This window comes from Prenolepis imparis, unplaced genomic scaffold (genome assembly GCF_030444845.1).
Source record: "Prenolepis imparis isolate NDT839.2.m4 unplaced genomic scaffold, iyPreImpa1.0 SCAF_7, whole genome shotgun sequence".
In the NCBI taxonomy this organism is placed as follows: domain Eukaryota; kingdom Metazoa; phylum Arthropoda; class Insecta; order Hymenoptera; family Formicidae; genus Prenolepis; species Prenolepis imparis.
Window position 1 is genome coordinate 14251812 of NW_028141165.1, and position 10233 is coordinate 14262044.

A 10233-nucleotide genomic window follows, 5' to 3' on the forward strand; every position below is an offset into this window, starting at 1 on the left:
CATTGCATTGTATCAAGAATGCACATCTATGAATATACATACATAAATGTACATACATTATATACTAACATATTTTAATGTTTTGTGGGTCAGTATGGCACTTGTGTCACACTTATTGTTAGCTCCAGGCATTCACCATTGAATTCTCTGTAATATTATGTGGCTTTTTCTTTGTCGAGGAAACGAGGTACATACATTTCGTTATAAAATATGTGTGTGTGTGTGTGTGTGTGTGTGTGTAGAATGTACCTATATATATGTGTGTGTTGTGTGTGAAATATGTCAAATCGAGATTAGCGTGATTAAGAATGGAAGATACACATTACAGGCCACATGACATGTCGATTTGCAGATATTTACGTGTGTGTGTGTGTGTGTGTGTGTGTGTGTTGTGTGACAGATAATCTAATTTCTCAACTTGTACTGAATTGTACTCAAGACGAATAGAAACCATGCAACAAAAGACTCGTTATCCTCGAGGATTAGTTAAAGAGATAAGGATGAAAAAAATTTGACCATTTCGAATTTTCTCCAATTGTGCCAAATTGTGCTAATTCTTAATGAAAAAATGACAGATTAGAATTCCCGTTAAAATTCCCAATTCAAAACAGACAAAATTAAAATGTCAAATTTTCAGAATTTTAAAAATTTTATAGAGCGTGTGGACAAATAAACGAATTTTAAAACCAATTAAAAACTAACTAACGAATATAGATTTAGACGTCTAGCAAAATCGTAAAAATTTTCCTCATTAATATTACTGTATATATATTCGAATATATGTAAATATTAATTTCGTAGTATATATAAAATGTGTATAATATAATATATTATATTATACACATTTTATGATGTGTATAATATAATATATTATATTATACACATTTTATATTATTATCATCACTTACTCTATTCTGTATCCTAACGTTCTCTTGACCTCTCTTTAAGTTAGGGGCCCGGAGAACCTTGCTAGTAAGTGGTGGTTCCATCATGATAGTAAATTCCGTCCTTTCAGGATTTCATTTCTGAATGAACGTTCAGATGTTATTTCATTTTCTGTAACAAAAATGATATTTTTATAAGCAGAAGAAATAAATTAACTTTAAATAAATAAATTTTTTTCTCTGTAGGGGGTTCATAAACTTATGAAGATGATAGATTATCTCATATTATCGAATATACAAAGCAGTTGTATAAATATTTATTTCAATCTTGTTCTTTCAAACACAATCTTGCGCTTTCATGCATCTTCAATCGTGTGTTTGTTGGAAATTCATGATTAGATGACAAGATAGAATCTGTAATAGTATCAAATTGGCATGACATATCAAAATTTCTGAACTTTCTTGAACCTTAATGATGAGACTTCTCGGTTATCTCTGGTGATAGATAGTTAAGTGAAAGTAAGAGTAAATATGTGTCTCGATAGTGAGAGATTTATAGAAATTTTATGTCAGATTGTGCAGTTAATATTTTAAAAAAAAAATTAAGATTATATATAAAAAAAGTCATTCTCTCTCGATTATCCATAAAGCTATGCAGAGGTTGCAGTCGCATTAAGTGAATTATTATATATCGAATAATTATTAAATAATTAATAAATAATATTATAAATATTAATTAATTATTAAAGAATTATTAAATAATTTCATATGATATGATTAAATACAGAATGTTTTATTTTAATCAAAATAAAGTTGAATATTGCTGAAACTATGGCTGTAACGAGAAAATATTTCATATAAAAATTAAAAGGTTTCTCGAGGGGAAAAAAGAGTTGCTAATCTTAAATTTTGATTAAGATCATAATTTTTAAGATTATTTAAAGATCAACGTTTTTTTTTTAAGTGAAATCATCCTCGTTTTTTAATGAAGCAAGATAGGCTACAGATGCAGAGATGTACATTATTTAAAGTAGATGCAAATGGAAATACAAAATGTAAAATGCCTATTTTGTATTCTGCATTTAAAATACATTTTTTCAGAAACTATTTTACATTTCCATTTAAATGGCTTTCATTACTCATTTTATATTCCAAATGCATTTTTCTTGTAAACTAAAAATTTATTGAGATATCAATAATATATATGTACACTCTTGATTTTTAATTATAAAACCTTAGAAGAAGAAAAATTTCCCCTTTGAAAAACTTGTTTCACTTCTAAAAAGCATCGCAATCAAAATATCATTTTAAAAGAATAACTGAATGTCTGTAAACAATATAGGCAAACATTTTTTGTAATCCCATATCTAAAAATTTATGTAATTCAATTTTGTAATTCATAATAAGTTTATATTAAAAAAAAGGATTTAAGTATAAGAAAAAGTAAAAGTAAGAAAAAAATAAAACATATAAGAAAGAAGTAGAAGAAATATAAATAATAAAAAATATAAATTTAAGTATATATAAATAAATAGAAAAATGTAAAAAAATTATTTTTATTTTAAAAAACCATTTAAAAATGTCTATTTTCTATTTTCAATTTTAAAAAATTTCGCATTTTGCATTTTCAAAAATGAAAAAAATTAAAATATTTTGCATTTTCTATTTCAAATGAATTTGGGCATTTATTTTGCACATTTCTGGTTATACGAATTATATTATTGACTCTCGCGTTAATTGCATTATAAATTTTGAAGGAAATATATAGGTTAATTTTACAAGAAAGAATAATATAGGATGAATATAGAATATTTTAACCTTCTTATATATAATCTTAAGAGAAAGGAGCAGGAATACGATAATGATCCCTTGTGTATCGAAGCTAAAATAATAATTTTCGGGAAGAATCGATATACACAAGATAACAAGTTCAAGGTTTTCCAATTATTAACGACTCTCATTTTTATCCTTGTATACCTGAATTGTCCAATTAACTCCGAAACAATATTATCAGTTCTTTCTCAAACCAACAATCATGATGCACAAATAATTAGACATAATGTGTCTAGCTATTATTCGACCCGGAAGCGACTATCTTTAGGCATTAATGCTGTGTATAGTTTCAATCAAACTTTTAATAAACATAAATCCTATCGCGAGAATTATTATATATTGCAATAAAAATAAAGCAAATATTTGCATTCAAATAATAAAAAATACATTTGTAGAAAGTGTACATACAAAATGCAATCAATTTACAAGAAATATTCTGAGTAATTTTAACAAGAAATAAAAATAAGTGTGAAATATTAAAAATCTTTGTAACTAAGAGCTATTTTTATTAATTATTTAAATGTTAAAAAAATTAAAGGTAAAACGAACAAAAAGTTTTAAGAATAAAAAGTTGTTTTAAATACCGTCAAATTGTGATAAAATTAGGTATCGATTCAACGTTCTAATGTTAAGGCTCCTGGGTGCTCACCGCGGCCATATTGGGTTGTGACGTCAGAGGCGAGAAAGTACACGCTGAAAATTCTTAGATGCCATTTTTTAATGAAAAGATATTTCGATTAAACAGCACTTCAGATGGCTTTAGCACACTCTTAAAAACCCCCGAAAACTATCCTTTTCCCTTTATAATCAATCAACATCTGTAAAATGATCGAGATATCAGACTTTGACATGCGGAATGACTGCGCATGTGCAAAGACCAGACGGATTGGGCTTCATAATATTACATTTTACAGCTGTTGATTGATTATAAAGGGGAAAGGATAGTTTTCGGGGTTTTTTAAGAGTGTGCTAAAGCCATCTGAAGTGCTGTTTCATCGAAATATTTTTTTATTTCGAAATGGCATCTAAGAAATTTTAGCGTGTGTTTTCTCGCCTCTGACGTCACGATTTCGACATGGTCGGAAAGGAGCCAGGAGCCTTAAAAAATAAAAAAACGTCATGTCGTATTTAAAAAATTAGAATTCTAGTCCAGCTTACAATCAGCAATCAATCTCTTCATAATAATTTTATACAAATTCCTATATTAAACTCTTCTTTTTCACCTATTTTATTGTTAAAAAAAATTGCAAAAAAAACAAAAACAAGAATAATCATTTTCCGTAGTTTATTTGACACTAAATACAATTCCGATTTCCAAATTGCTTTATTATATCAATTTTGAGAAAGGTGTTAAAGAAAAATCCTTGACCCCAGAAACTTAAGCACAGATCTAATAGATTATTAAGTCATATGAATTTGACTAAAAAAAGAATGTTAAAATCTTGGTTGAGGGGTCAGATCTTAAGGCTCCTGGGTGCTCACCGCGGCCATATTGGAATCGTGACGTCAGAGGCGAGAAATAACACGTTGCGATTTCTTAGATGCCATTTCTAAATAAAAACATATTTCCATAAAATAAGATCTCTTTAATACACTTCTAAAAAACGCCGAAAACTATTCTTTTCCCTTGAGTCAATCAACAACCGTAAAATGATCGAGATATCAGACTTTGACGTGCGGAATGACTGCGCATGTGCAAAGACCAGACGGACTGGGCCTCATTATATTACATTTTACAGCTGTTGATTGATTATAAAGGGAAAAGAATAGTTTTCGGCGTTTTTTAGAAGTGTATTAAAGACATCTTAAGTGTTATTTTATGCAAATATGTTTTTATTTAGAAATGGCATCTAAAAATTTTAGCGTGTGTTTTCTCGCCTCTGACGTCACGATTCCGACATGGTCGACAAGGTACCAGGAGCCTTAAGAAAAAGGCTGTAGTTCGAAATAAAAAATTCAAACGACAGAAAAACAAGTTAAATCTCCTAAATATTGATTACTTGTCAAAAATTTGAAGTCATTGCATTCATTATACTTAACAATTCCTATTTCTATTTATACATACATACATGTATTATCCTGTTTGACACGACATCATATTTATATCTTTAATCATCGATCATTTGTAATGACTCTTCTAACGACTCGTTTCGAATACAATGAATTGAAATCGGAGCTCTTTTTGGAACTTTATCTTATACACGATTATTCGCGATATAAAATACAAATGCGTACATACATATACACACATACAGGCGCGCGTGTGTATGTGTTTAAATGTCGAATTTAAGATTACTTTTTATTAAAAGAGCACTCTTTGACATCAATAACGTATCAGATCATTAAAAATATCTCCAATCGATTGCTGCATCGTCGTAACAGATGATCGGTGTTCACAATTGATGCTCGTTATGTAAATCAAGAAATCGAAACGTAGAACACTTATAGATACATATATAGATAGGCAAAGAGCAGGAAGAAGTATCGGTCGAACAATAGAAAGAGAGAAAGAAAAAGAATGGGAGAGGAAAAGAGAGAAAAATGTGTAAAAAAAAAAAATATATATATATATATATATGCAAGGATATCGTCCAATGTGGAACATTAACGCGTCGTTAATGTTTGGAGGTTACGTTTAGCAAACAGATAATCGTTAAGTGATAAGCAATACTTACATATATTGATCGTCCACAAACATGGTATGTATCTTGTATTAGCCGAATCTGGAGAGAAAACTGGCGGAAAAAATCGTACGTGAGACAAATTCGACAATGAATATGAAACAAACACAACACACGTTTACACGTCACAAAATAGACGGGACAATACTAATTCAGCTCTCGCAGTCTCGCAGTCTCGCACAGTTTCTTCGTTGGCTAGACAACTCGCTGCAAAAGTGCACTGTCGCGCCATCTATCGGCAACGTGTGAATACGAATCGCGGCGGTATTTTTGAACAGGAAATTTCAATTTGAACTTACATATAATCTTCTCCGGCATATATTTTATTTTAAAAAATAGAAACATATTAGGATAAAAAGTCTATCATATATACATATGAATATATATAATTATACATATATAAATTATATATGGAACATGTTTATACATATGTGCTTTCTTTTTCTATTTCTAAATATATACTCTCTGTTCTGTTTAAGCAAGAAAAATCATGAAAAGAGTAATGGAAAAATAATTAAGAAAATATTTTCTTCTTGAAAAAATAAAATTTAAAAAAATGAGAAAAAATTGCTCATATATAATAATAAAATATACAATGTCCTAAAATTAAAGAATAAAATAAGATTATATGAAACATATTTTTCCTATAGATACAAACATATAGATTATATGAGAAAAAAATATAAAGAAAATATAAAAATTAAAGGAACGCATTTCCTTCGACATTTTTATTTTATCTCCAAATTATGTTATTAAAGTATTTTGTAATTTGCAATTGCAGATAAAATATCATCTTTTAAAAAGAAGTTTAAGGTTTGCTCATTTATTCAATATATTTTTTAATTGTATTAAAGGTATTAAATACAATATATACAATTTATTTATATAAATTGTACAAAAAATAAGAAATAAAGTACTATATATATTTAAAAAAAAATATTGATGAGAGAGATATAGCAATATTTATTTAAAACAATTATATGTTTGATTATATTTATTGTACATGTATGTATTAATAATAACTAACAATATATAATATATAAATAATATTAATAATAACTAACAAAAGAGAAAAATTAAGATAGACAAATACAGTAATCGCAAAAATGGTTTATACTAATATATCAGATTTCTGACAAAGTCAGAAAGTTTCTTTATTTGTTATCCATATTTTGTGGTTTATGTAACTTATTAGTTAGTTCTTTCAATGTATTATCCTTTCGAATATCAGATTTAACTGGTAATTTATTTTCTATTCTTTGTTGAATTATATTTCCATCTTTATTTTGAGCTGAATTTAATGGCACGTTGTCTTCTGTTGATTGCGATATCTCCTTCTTCCATTTCGTCAACCAATTATTGGAAACAGTCTAAGAAAATTAAAACATTTATTGTTTTCAAACAGGAATTTTCTATGTGATCGTCGTTTATTAAAAAAATTACTTGACTGGAATTTTTTTAAAGAATTATTTAATAAATTATTTAACAAATAATTAAGTAAATTATTGAATTAAATAATTTCGTATAATATTCAATACAGAATGTTTTATTTTAATCAAAATATAGTTAAATATGCTGAAACTATGGCTGTATTAACGAGAAAATATTTCATATAGAAGTTAAAAGGTTTCGAGAGGAAAAAAGAGTTGATAATCTTACATATTGAGATTAAGATCAATTTTTAAGATTATTTAAAGATCAATGTTTCTTTTTAAATAAAGTTACCCTAACTATTTTTTATATAAATCGATTTCTCGCAATATTTGACATAAAAAGTTATAAAAATAGAATGGCCAAAAAATGAATAGTTTACAAAATAATTCGTACTTTAATTTAACATAATTTTATATACACAATAAAATATCTCGCAACAAAAATATATAATTTGCAACTAGCAGCTACATATTTTTTTTTTTTTTTTTAACACATGTGTTCTCTTTATATTAATTAATTATTTTGTGCAAAAAAAGATTGGAGTAAAATCATCGAAAAATGCGTATTTTACGAGATATTTTTATGTAAAATTATGTCATATTAAAGTACAAAATATCTCTAAACTATTCACTTTTTGGCCATTCTACCCTTATAACTTTTTATGCCAAATATTGCGAAGATTTGATTTATATAAATTACTTATTTACATTTTGATTCTCTCCCTCTTTCTCTTGTTTATTCTCCGTTTGAATCTTTTTTAATTCCGTCTCCATTGCTTTAAATTTATCTATTTCCTTTTGGATTCTACGTTCCATTTGATGTTTGGCTATTTGTTGTGTCAACGATCCTAGTTCTCCTCTCATCGCGGCATTAAACATTGCCTATTTACAAGAAAAAAGCTTTTTAAATTTTTGCGAGTTATGTAACATATATGTAACATATATGCATACAATGTACAAATTGTAAAAATTCTGACCTCTCGTTTTTTAGCATTGTCAGATGCACCTAGTGGACCTGTTTCGGTTTGTGGTCCCAATTCGATAACAATTTGGAAATCTGCATGTTCACCTAGTCGAAACCCTACACCAAGTCTGGAATCGGTGCCTGTAAAATTTAACTTTATAAAATGTAAATATAATATAGTTAACAATTTAAATATATAATTAAAAATGCGTTAACAAAGCTTAAATTATTTGAGATAAAAAATTTCTTGATTTAATTCTGTAATATATTTATAATAAATAAATTTGTGAATAGAAAGAGAGGGAGAGAGAAAGAGAGACCTTTTTTTATCGGCGGAATATTGGAGTAGATTAAACTTAATATTGTTGGCAGCTCCTCAGGTATAATCAAACTTGTTGCATCTGTAAATTTTTTTATAAATCGATTGTTATATAGGTATATAACTAGTATTAAATCGTAACATGATTTTATTTTGATAATTATTCGGTTTTCATATAATATGTATAAAAAAATTATTATTTTTATTTTGATTTTAGTGAAGAATATGCCATATATAAATCAAATATAAATCACATTTACTTTCATAGCAAATTAGCAAAAGCAGTAGCCGCACGATTGCACTTTTCATGATTGGCATTATTTTGAAAGGGAAATTCCTGCATGTGTGTCAATCACTTTCATGTGTTCAATCAATGTGTGACTTAGGTTTCATAGGTATTTCTGCAATCGAACATAAGCAAAGATTAATCTTCCGAACATGACAATCTTTTCATTATAAAGGACGACATCTGGCTTTACTAGCTTATTTATTAATATTTATTAATTTAAAAAAACGTTTTTTTTAAATGACTGATATTATATCTTGACTTAAATAAAGTTCTCACATACGAAATTACTGTTTTGGGACATTAAATCAGAAATTCGATACAATATATTTACACAAATGTTATGACACGTTGAAAGTATTATTATATTGTTTGAAATCACAAATTTGTGTTTCTCTTGAATTAAAACTAAAATTATCACTATTCCATTATTCACATTTGCACTCGCATATGTTATCTATTTTGTAATAAACCGTTCAATCTACTAATTGCACGAAAGTAAAATTTAAAAGCGAAATTGAAACGGATGATCGCGTGCAATTTCAACATTTTCCCGAGAAAGCGTGGACGTTCTCTTCTTAAATCGTTGCTTGTTGATTTTCTATATTATTCACTAATATGCCGAATATCATACACGTGTTCAAGAGACGATCGCTTTTTTAATTAATACTGTTCAATGATCGTATTAAACTGGCTGGATTAATTATAAATAAAAAAGGAGCTCGTCGCAATGAAGGATGTATGCGACTCCGTCCTTAGACTTAAATGAAAGTGAAACCAAGAGAGAGTCGATAGATGGATAGCTCACCGATCAACGTTCTAAGATAAACTGAAATATTATTACGAAATGTCTTTCGGTCGCCACGCCAATGCGAGAAAGAGTGCTTATAGAAGTACTTTTAAAGTGAAAGGAGAGGCAACGAAGATCGAGGTCATCCGCGGTTGAACCGAATGTCGATATTGGTAAACTCTCTTTCCTATGCACGGTTTTTTTTCGTCGCGTGTTTACTATATGCAAAAAAAAATTATATTGTATATTTTATTTGAATGGAAAATTGACGCGATCATTAAATGGCTAAATGGTGTCGCCATCACTGATCTATGATCGGAGATCATCAAGTCAAGAACATTATTTTGCGGTGTAGGCTTATTATTGAAGAATCACTATCAAGCCAAATATATAAACATTTCTTTCTGGCTTTCCAGGTAGCAAAATTAGTCATTTTGACGTAATTTAATGTTAAAATGACGTCAAAATGGCTCATTTTGCAATTTGGGTTGTCAATAATTTTGCCTATGTGCAGGGGCAGCCAAAAATCTCCGGAGTTTTACACCTAATGAACTTTTGACTAATTAAAAAATTGCATTGAAAAATAACAAGTCAAATTATACATGTTAATTCGGTTCGACGTAGTGTAATGAAAATCATTAAATTATTCAATATATAAACACTGTTATATTAATTCTATATAGATATAACGGAACTGAATGTTACAGATAATATATATTGTATTAGGTATTTATCGTAATTAATAAGTAAGTCATCGATTAATTGTAATTTCCCTCTCATAAATCTAACATGTAATATATCTTATATTATATCATTATTACATCGTAGTTATATATTCTATATCATTAAACAATTATCTTTCCAAAGAAATAAGGTAAAGAAACATATCAAGTTAACGCGTTTGTTTAAAAAATTCTCTTGTATAAAAAATATTAATGTACATTTTATTGGTTAAATTGTTATTACTTTATAAAAATAATGATATCGGTGTCGTTGAGCCTAAACATGTGTCATCTAATTAGGGATGAAATAATAGCGGAAAT

The 10233-nt window shown here is 27.8% G+C and overlaps 2 protein-coding genes across 8 annotated transcripts in view; both read right to left on the reverse strand.

Moving 5' to 3' along the window:
* The window catches only part of Wdr62 (WD repeat domain 62), a 32374-nt gene extending 26783 nt beyond the window's left edge, over nt 1–5591 (reverse strand). For 2 of the 5 annotated variants that reach the window (XM_083042386.1, XM_083042384.1), the window contains exons 1-2: nt 5393–5590; nt 909–1056 (exon numbers count right to left, since the gene is read on the reverse strand). In XM_083042386.1, the coding sequence (XP_082898512.1) occupies nt 909–992 (84 nt within the window). In that variant the 5' untranslated portion in view covers nt 993–1056; nt 5393–5590. Of the gene's footprint in view, nt 1–908; nt 1057–5392 lie in introns of all 5 variants that reach the window. The other 3 variants (XM_083042385.1, XM_083042388.1, XM_083042387.1) reach the window with 3 other exon arrangements.
* Nucleotides 5592–6429: 838 nt separating this feature from the next.
* Snsl (snustorr snarlik) lies at nt 6430–9271 on the reverse strand. 3 transcript variants are annotated; one of them, XM_083042405.1, is made up of 6 exons: nt 9035–9191; nt 8375–8515; nt 8116–8196; nt 7809–7936; nt 7540–7713; nt 6430–6768 (listed from the first exon to the last, which is right to left on the reverse strand). In XM_083042405.1, the coding sequence occupies exons 2-6, from the start codon at nt 8430–8432 to the stop codon at nt 6553–6555; spliced, it is 657 nt and encodes a 218-aa protein (XP_082898531.1). In that variant the 5' UTR covers nt 8433–8515; nt 9035–9191; the 3' UTR covers nt 6430–6552. The 3 variants fall into 3 exon arrangements, with proteins under 3 accessions (XP_082898531.1, XP_082898528.1, XP_082898529.1); XM_083042402.1 differs by having other exon boundaries at nt 8735–9191; XM_083042403.1 differs by lacking the exon at nt 9035–9191 and adding an exon at nt 9209–9271 and having other exon boundaries at nt 6431–6768.
* Between the last annotated feature and the right edge of the window lie 962 nt (nt 9272–10233).